Here is a 17857-nt window from a genome sequence, read left to right on the forward strand (position 1 = left end):
TCAGTTTTGTAGGTTAATGTGATCAAGGAGCTACTTGGCCAAAGGTCACCTTGACAGGGTCTAAACTCTTGACATTTCATCAAAACCAAAGTTTCTGTCTAATATACGCTCTTCATTGTTTTCAAGTAGCACTCAGGTTTAATGACCTTCATAACTTAATTTAAGACAACCTGGGGAAATAGCTTAAAGGAATAGCAAGGCATTCAATATCTATTTCACAAATAACACCAATATTTTGAAAATACCACGTTTTTTATCATGAAATTTTTAAAAACAGATATAGTGCTGAAGAAAACATGATATTTTCATAGCTCTTATTTTGAAAAGATCAGATTTAGTTCATGCTAGCAATCCAACAATTCAGTTTTTACAGTATGTTTTATATAATTTATATTATATTTTTTACATAGTGACATTTTCCCAAGATTTTCTCAAGAAAAAATCAGCATTCCAAAATAACACGCGATTTTATCTCTCCGATATTTTCCTAAGAACGAACTTTGTAACATTGTTCAATACAACTGAAGTTATCAAGCAAGTGAAACAAATATAGAAATCATGACTAGTATTCAGAGGAGGTCCATGTCCTTTTACCCCTTCTACTGTGTCAAACAACAGAAAGCATCACACGTTTTGATGTCAAGACCAAGCTCAGAATCTATCATAACAATAAAAGCCTGTTAAAATACATCCTTAATTCCCAGCAACTATGAGGAAATTATTCAAGACCACCAATTCTATTCGACTTAGTTAACTCAAATCAAAATTATTTAAAAGAAAAGAAAAGAAAAAAGAAACTGTGGCAGTTTATGAAAACCGCCTAGCAGCCCGTGGAGTAAGAAACCAGCAATTCCAGCTCAAGCAGCAGTGCAGGAACAGCATTCACCATATTAAGCCTCACATTCTTCATGTTGCTATAGAGAAATGTACAGACCATTGATCATGATGATCCAGCATCTTTTGGTCACTCTATACATGGTTTAAACAGTCAAAATACAATAAAGACTACACGAAAAGAAAAAGTGATATATATAGATTTATGAAGGCAGTTATCAATTTTCTAAATCTATTTTCCCTTCAATACCTTAAGAAGGCCAGGGTTCATATTAGAAAACACAGGTGGAAAAGGACTGGGATCCAACCCTACTTATTTCAAGTTGCTAGTGGATAATTAATTTCAGGATAGACAAAACCAACTAAAACACTAGGGGGACAAAATGAAAACCGCAAAAATATGCCCCAAAAATGAGGAAACAAAAATGGTATATGAAAAGAATCAATCTTTTAAACACGGAGGGAACCATCACTGCTATCACAAGCAATAACAATAATAATGAGAAAAGGGAAAGAAAAGGAACCTTGCAGTTTTCTATTGTCCTTTTTCATAAAATCACTCAGAAAATTTCCGATCAACCTTTGGTCGAAGACCATGTTGGGTACCTGTAAATCATCAAAACTAATTAGTTAGCTTGCTTTAGTTGGGAAAAGCAGAAACAAGAGAAAGGAAACAAGATGGAAGAAAAGAGATGCTGTCAGGCAGTGCTCATACCCTGTCTCCAAAAAATATCTTTGAATTATTTGCAATAGCTTCTATGAACCGAAGCTCCAGATATTGAGGAGTAAGTTTCAACTTGTTAGCCTCCGCTTCTCTCAACATTCTGGACAAGTTGCCATAGTTAGGTTGAACAGGATGGAACATAAAGTCAACTTGAATGCAATGTTGGAAGACATGAAAAGAACAAGTACTTTATTTACCGATAATAATTGGCATCTGCGAAGCTCTTTTCGCGTGCCATATACATCTCATTCACAATCTGTTCCTGTCTCTTGATGCTATCCTTCTCCATCAGTTTTTGCTCCATAACAATCCTGCTAACTTGGGCATTTTTTTCTGCTTCTGTCAAAGCTATCTTCTTCAGCGTCTCAGCTTCTTTTTCAGCAACCTTTTGCTTCTCTATGGCAATGAGCACCTTCAGCACATCGAATGCAAAGTAAGACAAAAATAGAAAAGAACATTTCTACTCTTGAAAGGAAATATTAAGCAAAAACAGACACTGCTAGTCTCGATTGTAGCTAGTTCAGTACAAATGCAAGAGTGTCAAAAAGGACAATGCAAGAGACCATAGTTTTAAAACCCAGTGATTCATCACTTGGCTCTTCCATGATTGACTTGTGACTAGGCTGGGTCAACCCAGTGTCTCGGCCGGGTCATGTTAACTTTATATTTTATATAAAATATATGTATATTTTATAGTATATTATTAATATATTATATATAATATAAATTATATGTATAACCTTTTTATGTATAATATACATAATATATATATATATATATATATATATATATATGTGACTCGGTCGAGTCATGAGCTCACTTAGCCAAGTCATGCTAAAACTCAGCTAACTCGGCCGAGTCAGCCCATGACTCGGCTGAGCTTTGTTCATTTTCGGGTCATTCACTGATTTTACCCAATAAGTGACCAAGTCAACCGAGTCATTGGGTTGACTCGGCGACTTTTTAAACCTTGCAAGAGACAATGTCAAAAGGCCAATCTTTGTTAAAACATAAGTAAATAGACATGCCTAAAAGGGTGCCATAACCGTGTCAACATGGGTACGGGGTGCAGTGCGGATACGCCGCCGATCGGGTCTCGCATTGCATTGGGTCAGGTCCATTCTGGTCTTTTTTAACCTGGCCCGATGAAAACCCTCTCTCTCTATGCTCTCACACTGTGCCCTAACCCCCTCACAGCCTCGCTCTCTCTGCCTCCCTCGTGACTCGCCTCTCTCATCTTTGTCTCCCTCTCGACTTGCCTCTCTCATCTCTCTCCCTCTCTTAGTGTAAAGTTCAAAAAAAAAATCTTGTGTCGGGCACGTGTCGGACACGTGCCGCGGTTGGACTGTCGTGTCAGACCCGGATCCGAGCCCGACCCTGAACCCGGCCTCTCGAACATTCAAGAGAACTTCGGGCGAGGGGTAAAACCCCTCGCCACTCTCTCTCCTCTGCTCTGCCTCCCGCCTTCGTCCCGTGTGCTGCAGGAAGCCGACGATCGAAGCCGTCGGCGGCCTCCGAGCTCCGGCGACCCACCGCCTCCTCCCCTTCCTCTGCAGCCACCAGCGACCGTCGCCGCCAGCGACCTCGCTTGATACCGCGCCTTTCCACCTCTCCCGTCTCCTCTCGCTTCTACCCATTCATTCATCTTTTTGGCTTCTTCAAAAAAATTTGGCTCAACGTATGAGTGTATGGCACTAAGACACGCTCTATGTTTGAGAGAAAATGGGTCATAATATATGAACCTAGGAGGTCTCCTATTCCTCTTAGTTCTTTGAGAACTTTCAACCAAAGTGATTGTTTCACTAGGCTCACTATATTTCTCTATAGCACTTTTAAAACTGCTTTGGTCTCTATGTCTGTATACAACAAGTTCCCTAGAAGATCTATCATCAGCCTCATGATAGATAAAAGGCTGAAGAGGATTGTCATTCTCTTCTACTTCATTTTCACTTGGTGTGAATTCCTCATCACTGATGTCATTATCTCTTGACAATAGATCAAATAAGAAGGAATAATCCATATTTTCCTCATGAGATTCAGATTTTTCAAACCCACTAACATTTTCTAGAAAGCTTACATTTCTAGACACATATAATTTATCATTCTTGATATCGTAGCACCAAAATATTTTTTTAGTCTCGAAATGCCCAAGGAAGGCACATGGAATGGCTTTAGGAGAAAGTTTATCATTTTTATTTGTCAAAATAAAATATTTGCACCCAAAAAACCTTAACCTACTATAATCAGGATATCTTTTGTACAAAATTTCAATTTGTGAAATTTTATCCAATTTTTTTTATAGAAGACAGTTGATAAGATAGACAAATACAAGGGCGGCTTTGGCCCAAAATCTTTTAGGGATGTTTTGGGAAATAAGCAGGGTTCTAGTTGTCTCAATAATGTGCCTATGTTTCCTTTAGGCCAAACCATTTTGTTGGGGTGTTTTGGGACAGGATTTTTGATGAATTATCCCATATTTCTCAAGATAACTTTTAAAATCATTTGAAAGATATTCTCCTCCAGAATCGGTTCTAAGAATATTTAAATTTTCGTCAAATTGATTCTTAATCATCACATTATAAGATTTAAATGTTAAAAAAACCTCGTGTTTATATTTGAGAAAATATATCCAAGTAAATCTAGAGAAATCATCTACAAATATCACATAATAAGAGAACCCTCCTTTTGAAATAATGGGTGTCGGTCCCCAAACATCTAATGAACAAGTTCAAAAAGTTTTGTAGTAAACATGGATCTTTGATAATATGGCAAACTTCTCATTTTTCCAAGTGTGCAATCATTACATACAAAATTTTCTTTATATAAATGTTTGGCAAACGGAAGATACAAAATTTTTGTGACATTGAGGTGGCCAAGTCTTTGGTGCCATACATTATTGTCTTTGTGATGCAGCACATTATAAAAAGAATCTTTTGGAATTTGAAGAAAGTCCACATAGTAAAGATCTCCTTTTCTATAACCTTCCCCAATCAATTTCTCGGACCGGCGATCCTGTATCTAACATTTATCAGATGAGAATTTTATATCACATCCATGGTCCGAGAGTTGAGAAAGAAGGCAAGTTTAAATTTAGTTTTGGAATAAATCTAATTTTAGAAATAAAAAAACCTTTTTTTCAAAATTTTCAGTTCCTTTAATTTCAAGAGAAGTGCCATCAGCAGTTGAAACAAAAGATGGTGATAAATTCTTTAAAAAATTGGATAAAAAACATATGTTGGGGGACATATGAAAAGATGCACCCGAATCTAAGAGCCAAGAGGTCTTACCAGGAGAAGAATAGGTAGATGTAGCTGTTCCAGAAACAACTCCCTTAAGAAGTGGTTGAAGCGCTTCCACGATCTGATGTAGAGAAAGAGCTCCATTTGAAGGAGTCACATTTTCTTCCTTTTGAAATGTGGTGGCCATGACAAGCAGCTTCTTCTATTTAGGGCAAACAGGTTTGATGTGCCCTGGTTCCTTTCTTCCTCCTTGACCACTTGATCCTTTATTTTGATTTTTGAAGTGAGGAGGCTTATAAATTCGAACATTGTTCCCCGATCTTGAAACGGCATTAACGGCATCACTCTCATCATTAGTTGAAGTTGCAAGAGCACTCGAATTGTTTTTGCAAGTATTCATACGTGTTTCCTCCCCACTTGGCTTTGTAATGACATTTTCAAGTGAGGGAGAAACAAAAGAGAGAAGAGCAGACCGAATTTACTCGAACTCGAGTCTAAGCCCATTCAAAAAATTGAAAAAATGGTCATCTTCCAATTGTTTGTACCTAAGCTCAATGGCTTCTCCACTCCATTTAGGCTCAAGCATAGCAAGTTCATCCCATATGGATGATAATTCCGTAAAATATTCTCTTATAGGCATTTTATTTTGTTGAAGGGTCGAAGCCCTTTTTTGGAGATAGTACTTGTAAGACAAGTCTCTTGACGTGTACATTTTCTCAAGATAATGCCAAGCTTCCGATGCTTTCTTGAATTTAATAATATTGGCATTGATCTTAGTTTCAACCGATGAAAAAATCCAAAAAAGAATCTTGAAATTTTCCATTTTTCATTCCTCGTGTCTCTTGGAATATTCTTCAAGAGCTCTATTTCTTTCTTCTCCTTCGAGGATTTTAATTTCACCTTTCTCTACCAAAATAATCTTTGGTTCGGGTTCGGGTTCGGGTTCCGGTATAGAACCAAGAACGTATCCCCAAAGACCTTTACCTTTAATGTGAGTTTCCATGTTCCCAGCCCAAACATGATAGTTTGAGCCATTCAACTTGAAGCCAAGAGAGAAATGAGAGTCTTTTTCGCCCATTAGAGAGAAGATATTAGAGAAAAAAACATGTACCGCAATAAGATTTTAGATCTTACTTGTTGTAGGAAACTTCTAAAATATTGGAGGAAGATAAGTCTCCACGTCAATTACAAAAAACTTGAAGGCATGCTTTTCGAGACGCTCAATCACACGTCCTTTCTTCTTCAAACCAAGCTCTGATACCATATGAAAATGTCTACGAAGAGACAATACGCATACAAGCACTAATACTTCACAAAAGATGTACACAAAGGCACTCAAACAACACTTGAACAAATACGCACAAAGGCGTAAAATAATGCACAAATGCATGAGGGAACACCCCTATATATACACCACAAAGGGGAGCCACCTTGGGGGCTCCCAAAGGAGTCGTTGGGATCCCCCAACGATCACATTTGTGACCGTTGAGGTCTCCCCAACGACTCTTTTGGGGAGTCTTCCCAAGGTGGCACGAAAAACCATAAAAAAAATAAAAATAAAGAAAAAAAGAAAAAATAAAAATAAAAAAGAATACAATCATATTCCTAAGTGGAATATGCATAAAGTGGGAAAATACAGAAATACCCTTTTCGGGTATTATGATCAATATATATATATATATAGAGAGAGAGAGAGATGTATACATATATATAATATATATATGTATACATATCTTTATATATATATACTAATATATATACGTACATAAGAATTACACTTTTAACAGTTTATACCGGAAGCTTCTTAGGTAGGTGGGAAGCTCGCTTCCCGGAAACTCGCTTCGGAAGCGCGATACTCCTCGCTTCCAAAAACTTCATGGGAAGCTCGATTCCCCCCTAGCTTCTTCTATGCTTCTCATACACATGGTGTATGCATACTATATACTTTTCTCACATTTCTTTTCATCTTTTTCATGTATTTTCTCTCACTCTTTCACTCACTTTCCATGTACTTTCTTTAAATTGGTAACCATCATTGTTAGATTTTAACAAAAATTTTACTCCTTTACAGAAAAATCATGAAATATAAGAATGATCAATTTTATTTTAGTTTTTATTTGTTTCTTGTTTGATTCTATATTGCTTTATTTTTTATTCATATTTCGCTTTTAAATTGAAACTTCGCTTCCCGCTTCGTATAAATTTTCAAATGCCTCACTTCCGCTTCCCATATCGTTTCCCGCTTCCGCTTTCTAGTTTGGCAACCTTGGTTTATACACAAAATCTGTTTTTATAGAGATTTTCACAGCTACGCCTAGGGGTTGGCTTCCTTTTATAAAGAAAAGGATGCCCCCTCCACTTCCCATCAATATGAGACTAAAAAAACTCCTTTAAGTGAGAATAAAGCAACTTAAAAGGGGGAGACATCCCTCTTTTGTTGTTTATATTAATATAATTATAAAAAAAGAAGCTTTAAATACTTGGGTATTTGGAACAGATCCAAGTATCCAAGTTAACAGCATCCACCTGTATTCAACATATTTTTAGATGTAAATCAAGGAAAAACTAAAAAATGTTAATCTGCATGTTTGGGTTATCCATATGAAGTGTTGTTTGGTTTTGTTCCAGCAACTTCATGGAAAGATCCATTGATTAAAAGGCCTATTATGAACATTATGATAAAGCATGTGCTTGAGCCCACTCTTACAAGGATAATAAAAAATGTCCACAGGAAAAAACTATGCCTTAATAAAAAAAATGCACAGTTTTCCTACCTTAGTGCGTTCCTCTTCCATCTGCTCAAAATTCCTTCTTATGCTATCTGGTATAGCTGGTTTTGTTACACGAACATTAATAATTTCAATACCTGGAGCATAACGTGTACAGTCACCTTGTATTGCTTCTTTCATCGTGTCATCAATCTGAAAGTTATCCAACCAACAGATTTGTGAAAAGAATAGCTAGTTCAACATAATTGGTTCTATGCCACAAAAATTCAAGTTTGTCTGTTCAGAAACTTACCTGATCAAACCTGTCAATATAAACTTGTTGCAAAGTATGAGAACTGCAAAACTGATTGATCTCATGATGAATCTTATCATATATCCACGTTTTATCATACTTTACACCATAGTTCAGCAGTGTTTCATAAACATATGCCTTTCGAAGACGATTAACTACCTACAAAGATAAAATCTTAAGTATCAAATAGACAAGAGATAACAGGCACAGGCACAGGCAATATGCAATGCATCATAAAATTTAAGCAATATGGCCTGCTATTTCTATGGCATACCTCAATCTTCTCGAAGCTGATCATAACACCACCTTTTGTACCACAAGGGATATTCTTTACCTGTTTACAAAAGCATACTCTGATTAAAGCCAAAGATACTGTTATGTATTTTAAGTAAATAAAAAATCTGGCACATTACACAACTAAAAGTGCCTCATCAATTCAAAAAGAAAACATCAGTGAGGCAATAAACACAAAGTTTATTGCATGTACTCCCACAAGCCACAATTTTGACATGCCAAAATGCTCAGATGGGCATAGTTGGTAAGAAACTTTGAGGTTCTATGATAGAATAAGGAAACTTCCTCAGAGAATGATCATAATATATGGTCTTCATTTATCTGAAAATGCTACCATAAAAACAGTCTTAAAACTCAAAAGAATTTGAAGTCCTCCAGATCAGATATGACTAAAGAATTATGAGAGATTACGATTAATAGTGATAATGGGCACAATAAACTTCAGCGTGCCAGTTTCCTTCAAAAGATCAAAAGATCAAAAGATGCATCACTTAAACCTTTCAAAAGGTAAGCCATCCAGCACTGTTGTCAACATCTTATAACCAAGAAATTGCTACACATGTAATCTTGAAGCAATCATGTGTAGGAATTTCAATGGGCCCGCTGCAACCCGACACCCAACCCGAATCTGAGTCTGTTAAGCAGGTTTGGTAGCCAAATATGGATTTGATTAATAATTGGATCTGGGTTTGGTATTAAGTTTTGCATCAAGGATTAACAAAAAAAGGATGAAGAGAAATCATTCACCACACAAATATTATCAACCTAAGTGTACTTAAATGCACACATATGAGAGAGAGAGATTACGAAATCTATTTACAATTTTACATGGGATTCTATGGGAGAGAGAAATTACCAAAGCTACTTAAAACAGGGATCCTATGAGGACGTGAATATGAGAGAGAGAGAGAGAGAGAGTTTTGGAAATATGCTAGCAGTTGTTATGGGTGGTAAACCCAGTGTTGTGAAAAGCATGCTTTGAAGTTTGAAGTGCACTTTTACGCTTCACTTAAAAAATAAACACAAAAATGCTTCAAAGCTTAATGTAAAAGCACATGCAAACAAGGTGTACGCCTTTTTTGAAAAAGTGCACGCTTTGTTGTGCTTTGTGGTTTGATGGTGAAGCGTACACTTCACCCAAATGTTGGTCAAATGGTTTAATTGTCCAGTTTTTATCCCAAAAAAATGCCATAAATCCCCAAAAATCAAGCAGTAGGGATCTAGTCTTTGCATAAGAGACTCCATGGGGCCCCATCTACAAAAGGATATGAGGAACCTCGTTTCTGGTGATATCTGGGCAAATTTGCCTTCATTTTCTTAGTAAGATTTACAGTTTTTTAGTGTGAAAAGTGAAGATACATTGAATGAGATGCAGGTAATGTGTTTTTTTTCTCCTCAACCTATTGTGGTTTAGATTCTTAGAATACTCTTCCTCCATAGTCCTTCCCATCCACGTACGCAGCATGCTCTCTCTCTCTCTCTCTCTCTCTCTCTCTCTCTCTCTCTCTCTCTCTCTCTCTCTCTCTCTCTCTCGTCTGTGTGAACTCTGTTCAAACATTATGGTGACGGGTGAGTGTGGATCTTGGGGTTTACTGCAGGGTTGGGGTTTAGGCCTCCATCAAGCACATTTCTATAAAAAACAAAACAGAAAAGATTGTTGCATATGTCTATGGTGATAAGGTTGACATATAAGATGGTGCTTTTTTCCTGCCGCATATGTTTATGGTGGATCTGTTGTTCATTTCCTGTCTACTTTCTACCTTAGTTATTTGCTAAGAACGATAGTTGAAAATCCATTATCGGTCCTCATACATGTTGTCTATACCTTGTGTATGTTGTTGGCTTTTCTCTCACAAAGATATTAACATTTTTGTAACCATCGATTTTGCTTTTAGAATTGTTAAAACTTTGTCTAGGGTTGTTTTCAATGAATTTCAACAGGGTTTTTGCTGGTGATTGTGATTGGAGTACACAGGCCATGTTTAATTTGCTCACAAAAGAACTTCCACTTTCATTCTTTTAGGAAGGCAGTGTTTGGGGATTACATTAAACTGATCCTTGTATATTCATACCATTTTCTGTTAATTATAATTATGAAAAGTTGCAATTTTTTTATGGTTCAATGTTGACAATATATAGCAATGTCATACTTTTAAATTTTTAAAGAATTTTTTAGTTTTTGAATAATTATCTGTGAAGCACACTTTTTACGCTTCGAAGCATACACTTCGCCTTAAGGGGCCTAACGCTTCGCCTCGCTTTTTAGCTTTTCACAACACCAGGTAAACCTAGATAAAGAATCCAACACCCATAAATAGATTGCAATTTAGTTACAAGACTAGCTTCCAAATTCTTCTTTTTCAGAACATATTTGAAGAATAACTCCAATAAGAGGTCAAAAAGTATAGCTAAATCCATTAAAATATGTTGGGTTTATGTCTTAAAATTATTGGGTTTGCGCCTACTTTGGACCTTGGACCTTTGACTTTGGATCTGGCTTTGGCTTTGGACTTGGTTTTAGATTTAGGCTTAGGTTTAGATTTAGGTTTCGTTCGGTCCATCCCGACTTGGCTCAATTCGGTTCAGTTTGGTTTGGTTTGGTCATGGCTATAATTGACCTTTGACCATTCTTTTTGGTACTTGAGACATTTTTATCCCGAGGTCCTTGACCGACCTTTATGTGAATCTTGACTGTCCATTGTTTGACATAGAACAATTCAACCTGACCATCCTAACCACCCTTGACTTGGTCCAACGTCTATTGCATGTCCCATTTATGGTCAAAAGGTCCATTTTCTTCTCTGGTTGACTGTTGACTGTGACCCAATATTTTGACATTCTTTATCTTAACTATGGTAAAGTCATTTTAGACCGTTAACCTGCCCTTTGTCCGTTGACCATGCCTATGTAATGAGATATTGCGGAAATATAAAGAGTGCCTATAAGCACTTACAATAATGAAGAAGAGACAATATCACAAATCCACTAAGGGACAATACAAGCACAAGCCTTTAAGAAGGCAACAATATAAAAAGCCTCTTATTGAAAGAGAGAGAGCTCTCAAGAATGAAAAATATACAAGGGGTTCACCCCTATTTATACAAGAGGGAGAGGAGAGAAGGGATGGCCAAAAGGCCTCAAAAGGAGAGCCCAAAAAGGGACTCCCATAGAGTCGTTGGGGGCTCCAACGACTCTAAGGTTGGAGCCCCTTTTAGTCCTCAAAAGAAATAAAAAAAGAATTAAAAAAATAAAAAATAAAATTACATTTTATCAAAATTCGAAAATAGTTGTTTTCTAAAACAACTATGTGAAATTACAAAAATACCATATCGGGTATTGATGTAATATATATATATATATATTAGATACATTTTAACACCCCCCCCTCAAACTTTACGGGGAAATGACGGAAAGTTTGCCAAGAAGAAACATGAAGCGAGGAGCCGGAAGAGTTTTAGTGAAGAAGTCCGCCAACTGATATTCTAAAGTGACATATGGTAGAGCAATGGTTCCTCGTAAGAATTCGTCACGAACATAGTGGCAATCCATTTCGATATGTTTTGTACGTTCATCAAAGGTATGATTGCTCGCAATATAGATGGCACTCTTGTTGTCGCAACATAATTTTGAGGCTTCCGTAATATCAACTCTCATGTCTTTAAGCACCATAGCCTGGTACTCAGCTTCAGTAGATGATAGTGAAACGTTCTGCTGCTTCTTGCATCGTCAGGCAATCAAAGAGTCTTCTAAAAAGACACAAAAACCAGTAGTTGAGACTCGATCAAGGGATTACCTCCCCAATCTGCATCAGTATAAGCAAGAAGATTCAAGGAAGAAGAGGAGGATAGAAATAGCTCTTTATTGATGGTATTCCGAATGTAGTGGATGATTCGAAGAGCAACACTCATATGCACAGTTGTAGGAGCATGCTGAAATTGGCTAACTGAGTGAACCGCATGGGCGATATCTGGTCTGGTGATGGTTAAATAGGTAAGAGACCCAATGAGTTGTCTGTAAGGTGTGGATCTTCCAGAAGAACCCCATCCTCCAACCGTAATTTGGCATTAATAACCTCGGAAGTCTCTACATTCTTGTCATCAGAAATCCCACACTTAGAACATATATCTGCAACAAGCTTCATCCGTGACAAAATATATCCTCTAGGAGAATATGCAACTTCAATTCCAAGAAAATATCTAAGAAAACCTAAATTAGACATATCAAAATTATTTTTTAACATCAATAATATTATTTTGATCATTCCCAGTGATAATCATATCATCAACATAAAGCAACAAAATTACGATACTAGAACCTGCATTTTTAACAAAAAGAGCAGTGTCAGTATAACAAAAGTGAAATCCTAACTTTATCATGATATCACTGGAACGATCATACCAAGCCTTAGGAGTTTGTTTAAGGCCATACAATGCCTTTAAAAGCCGAAGTGTTTAGCCTTGCTTAATATTAATTCCAGGTGGTGGATCCATGTATACTTCTTCACTTAAATTTTCATTTAAAAAAGCATTTTTTACATCAAGTTGATAAATAGGCCATTTTTTGGTTGATGCGACAGCTATTAAGGTCCTGACACTGGTCATTCGAACTACAGGAGCGAATGTTTCTTCATAATCAATGTCATATTCTTGGGAGTATCCCTTAGCAACTAATCTAGCTTTATATCGTTCCAAAGAGTCATCGCTTTTAGTTTTCACTTTGAAGACCCAGCGGCAACCAATAGGTTTTTTGTGAGAGGGTAGATTAACTATTTCCCAAGTATTAGACTTTTTTAAAGCATTTAGTTCAACTTGCATTGCCTCAACCCAATGTGGTATAGATTTGGCTTGATTATAGTGAGCAGGTTCAAAATAAGAATGTAGGGTTATTAAGCACGCCCGATAGTTGGGGGTTAAGGAATCATAGGATACAAACCTATTTGGGGGTATTAATATTCTAGAAGAATGTCTAACTTGTGGTTCTTCAGTAGATTCCGAAATTTGAGAGTATTTTTCGAGGGCACTAATAGGATTTTCTTGATTTCTTCTTGAGTAAACATTTATATTTGTATTACTATCATAGACATTTATATTTGAATCACTATCATTTGCGGGTGTTATATCAAGATGGGACACCTCACGAGTATCTTCTATGTTTTCAAGAAAATCTTTTTGTATGTCATCAATAAGATCATATAGGAATATATAATCAATTTCATTTGTTTCTTGTATTTTATCAAAGCCGTTTTCTTCTTCTAGAAATGTTACATCTTTTGAAACATATAGTTTATCATTCTTAAAATCATAACATCTATACCCTTTTTTATTTTCACCATATCCTAAAAAAACACATTCAATTGCTTTTGGAGATAACTTATCCCTTTTGTGTAATAAGACAAAACATTTGCAACAAAAAATACGAAGACGATTGAAATCGGGTGAAAAATTAAAAAGTTTTTCATAGGGAGAAACATTTTTTAATTTAGAAGAAGGCATTCTATTGATTAGATAAGTTGAGGTTAGAACAGCTTCGGCCCAAAACTTCTTTGGAATATTCTTAGAAACAAGTAATGTTCTAGCGCTTTCTATAATGTGCCTATGTTTCCTTTTCGCTAGGCCATTTTGTTGAGGAGTCCTAGGACATGACTTTTGATGGCAAATTCCATTTTGGGTTAAATAGTTTTGAAATTCATGAGATAAGTATTCACCACCGGAATCGGATCTTAAAATAGATATGTTATTTTGAAATTAATTTTGAATCTTTTTATGAAAATCTTTAAAGAAAGTAAATACTTCTGATTTATGACTAAGAAAGGAAATCCAAACATACCGAGTAAAATCATCAATAAAAGTAACATAATATGAATAGCCCCCTTTAGACATAACCGGAAAAGGCCCCAAAACATCCGAATGCACCAATTCAAAAGGTCTTGATGAAAGAAAAGTTCTAGTTGGAAATGGAATAGACTTCATTTTTCCAAAAATGCAATCTTTGCAATTAATTTCTTTTTCCTTACAAAATTTGTTTCCAAAAGGAAATAGATACATTTTGGAATAACTTGGATGACCAAGTCTTTTATGCCAAGTTTCCAGGTTTTTTTCTTGAACATAAGAACAAAAATGATTTGTAGGGAGATCGAGATGGTCCATATAATAGAGGTCTCCCTTTCTATAGCCTTGCTCAATCCGCTTCCCGGACCGGAGATCCTGCACAAAGCAACCATTAGATGAGAAAGATATTTCACATCCATGGTTGGCAATTTGAGAGACCGAAGAAAGGTTTAAGTTTAGTTTGGGAACAACTCTTACTTTTGGAACACAAAAATTTTGAGAATCTTTAAAAGAGCCAATACTTGAAATTTTTAAAAAGGTTCCATCGGCCGTAGAGACACAAGAGTCCTTTGAATTGGTGCAAACATCAATAAGTGCATTTTCATGGGGGGTCATATGAAAAGAGGCTCCGGAGTCAAGGATCCAAGAATACGTACCGGGTGATGATGTCGAAGCAATAGCCGCACCCGATGTGGAGGAAGAAACTTCTAGAATTTGTTGGAGAGCCATAGATATTTGTCTAAGAGTTTCTTTGATGTCATTGTTCTTGCCTTCATCTTCTTTGGTGGTAGTTTCTTCAAGAGAGGCCACCTTAGGCTTGAAAGTTCCATTAAGCTTTGGGCAAACGGGTTTAATGTGACCCGGCTCATAGCAATGATGACAAACAATCATTTTTCTTCCTTCATTGTAGTTTCCTTGTTTCCCAAAATGAGGAGGTTTATAGGTTCTAATATTGTTACCCGGTTTTGATACGGCAAGTACTTCATCAACATGTTTACTCATGCCAAGCCTTGTCTCCTCTTGAGTGATTTCGGCAATAGCATCCTCAATAGGAGGAAAAATAGATCTATGGAGAAGTGAGGATCTCACTTGCTCAAATTTGGGACGTAGCCCAAAAAGAAATTGAAACAATCGTTCTTGTTCCATTTGTTTTTGTCTTAAATCAATATCTTCCATAGAAACCCATTTTGGCTCTAAAAGAGCCAATTCATCCCATAGTGGGTTTAGGACACTATAATAATCTTGAATGCTAGAATCACCTTGTTTGGTGGTTCTAATCTTTTCTTGCAAGAAATATGCTCTTGCAAGATCCTTTTGGGTATACATACCCTTCATAAAGGACCAAGCCTCATTGGTTCTACGAAATTTAGCTATATTAGCACATACCTTAAGCTCAACATTGTTAATAAACCACGCAAGGATTTTTGCGTGATTGCTTTCCCAATCTTCCACCTTTTTTTGATGATTTCCAATGGCCTTGAGGCGAGCATCCCCTTCAAGAGCCTTTTTTTTACCTTCTTCGTCCTTTGTGAGCATAAGCTTAGGTTCTGGAACGGTACCCATGACATAACCCCAAAGTTTCTTTCCATTGAGATTATTTTCTATTGTCGATGCCCACATCATATAATTCTTTCCATTGAGCTTGAAGGATAGGTCAATCTTTGCCTCCATGATGTTGCCAAGAAGTGAGAAGATATCCACCAAATATGAAATACACGAACCACACCTTTCTTTCAAGAATTGAGTGGCTCTGATATCATGTAATGAGATATTGCGGAAATATAAAAAGTGCCTATAAGCACTTACAATAATGAAAAAGAGACAATATCACATATCCACTAAGGGACAATACAAGCACAAGCCTTTAAGAAGGCAACAATATAAAAAGCCTCTTATTGAAAGAGAGAGAGCTCTCAAGAATGAAAAATATACAAGGGGTTCACCCCTATTTATACAAGAGGGAGAGGAGAGAAGGGATGGCCAAAAGGCCTCAAAAGGAGAGCCCAAAAGGGGGCTCCCATAGAGTCGTTGGGAGCCCCCAACGGTCACATTTGTGAACGTTGGGGGCTCCAACGACTCTAAGGTTGGAGCCCCTTTTAGTCCTCAAAAGAAATAAAAAAAGAATTAAAAAAATAAAAAATAAAATTACATTTTATCAAAATTCGAAAATAGTTGTTTTCTAAAACAACTATGTGAAATTACAAAAATACCCCTATCGGGTATTGATGTAATATATATATATATACATATGTATATATATATTAGATACGTTTTAACAGCCTAGTCATTAAACCTGCCTTGACTAGCGGTTTTGTGCCAACCTAGGCCATTTATTCCTAGCCATTGAGCTCATTTAGTGCCACTTACTACTAGTCGTTGCCCATTTATGCTTAGCCATTGGAATTGATTCCCAATTGTTTGGGCTTGGGCCTATATAGGCCCAAAGCCCCCTTCCATTCTCACCATCTCATTCTCAAGTTCCTCTCCTCCTCTCCTTTGAACTCTCTAGCTCTTGCTATTGTTAGACAGGGCAGATATCGTGCATTTGTATTTGTATTTAAGTTTGGATCTGGATCCGGATTCGGATCCAAACTACTTGTAACATGTCCAGCCAATATTGGGGCATACTTGTAAATACTTGTAACCTATTAGAGTTACTTGTAAAGTACCATGTATTAGGTTTTGTTTTATAAACTAAAGGAAGAGATCACAATTTTTCCAATTGGAAAAACGTGAGCAGTTGCAGCCCTATTATCTTTCTTCCCTGCAGTTTCTTGTTCATCGTTCTAGAGAATTCTGATATGGTATCAGAGCAGCTCTGATCTGAGGGTTGAAGGTTTTTCCAACAGGTACGTCTCTAAGAGATCTTACTCTCCTCCTTATTTCTTTTCTACCTATTCACTGTTCTGCGTCTTCCCCTTTCTAAATATCCTCTTTTATTCCCCATCTGCTATTTCTTTCTCCAGATTACTCCCTTCTGATTTGCGTTAAATTTATTCCCTAATCTTCATTTCTCTGAAACTGGATTGGGTCTGTTTTCAAACCAGTTTCACGGTAACCATTATCTCCCTCAAACCAGTTGGGTCGGGGACAAACCTGTTTCATGATCCACGATTCCTTTGTTTCCTGAAATTGATTTGGGTTCACGTCAAATCAGTTTCACGAAAACCTTTTCTTTTTCAGTTTCACAATTCCATATCGAGTTTAGATTTGCTTTTTTTCCCTAATCCTCGATTTATGTTGTTGCTTACTTGCATTCGTTACTGTTGTGTGCAATCATAAAAAAAATGAAATCAGATTACATCTGTACACCAGGCCTGTGATTTCTCATCCACGCTAAGTACTCGAGCTTTCTCCTGTAAAAAAAAAAAAAAAAGACGAGTCTTATTCTATTGCATCGTGATTGCACACGCTAAAAATTTTATTCATGGATTCTCCTTCTCAGTCATTTCTCTCATCTAATTTTCTTGGTCAACTTATTTCTGAAAAACTTACCAATTCGAATTTCCTAATATGGAAAAGACAAATTCTTCCCTTTATTAAAAGTCAAGGTCTCTCTGGAAATCTCACTGGATCAATCCCAACCCCTCCAAAATTTATTAAACAAGGAACTAAGGATGAAAATGAGGCTGATTCTATACAACAAATTCCAAATCCCCAGTACGAGATTTGGATGAAGCGTGATCAGGCTGCAGTTGCTTTTATTATCTCTACTATCTCTCAAGAAGTATTGGTGGGGATTCCAGACGAATGCTCAGCAAAAGAATTGTGGGACAGACTAGTGAAGATGTACTCTCAGATATCAGAGGCTAGAATTTCCTTTCTTCAGCGTGAATTTCAACTTCTAACCAAGGGCTCCATGTCTGTCATGGAGTACTTGAACAAGGTTAAGACTATCAGTGACCAACTTGCCGTTG

The 17857-nt window shown here is 36.7% G+C and overlaps 1 protein-coding gene across 1 annotated transcript in view; it reads right to left on the minus strand.

The window, feature by feature from the left end:
- Nucleotides 1–552: 552 nt before the first annotated feature.
- LOC149818824 (SPFH/Band 7/PHB domain-containing membrane-associated protein family) overlaps nt 553–17857 on the minus strand; it is a 34092-nt gene continuing 16787 nt past the window's right edge. Inside the window, exons 4-10 of the mRNA XM_089984104.1 lie at nt 8093–8152; nt 7819–7977; nt 7572–7718; nt 1756–1970; nt 1550–1658; nt 1359–1440; nt 553–969 (exon numbers count right to left, since the gene is read on the minus strand). Of these exons, the coding sequence (XP_089840230.1) occupies nt 965–969; nt 1359–1440; nt 1550–1658; nt 1756–1970; nt 7572–7718; nt 7819–7977; nt 8093–8152 (777 nt within the window). The 3' untranslated portion in view covers nt 553–964. The remainder of the gene's footprint in view (nt 970–1358; nt 1441–1549; nt 1659–1755; nt 1971–7571; nt 7719–7818; nt 7978–8092; nt 8153–17857) is intronic.

Source organism: Nuphar pumila, chromosome 13 (assembly GCF_984573655.1).
Source record: "Nuphar pumila chromosome 13, dmNupPumi1.hap1.1, whole genome shotgun sequence".
Classification (NCBI taxonomy): Eukaryota; Viridiplantae; Streptophyta; class Magnoliopsida; order Nymphaeales; family Nymphaeaceae; genus Nuphar; species Nuphar pumila.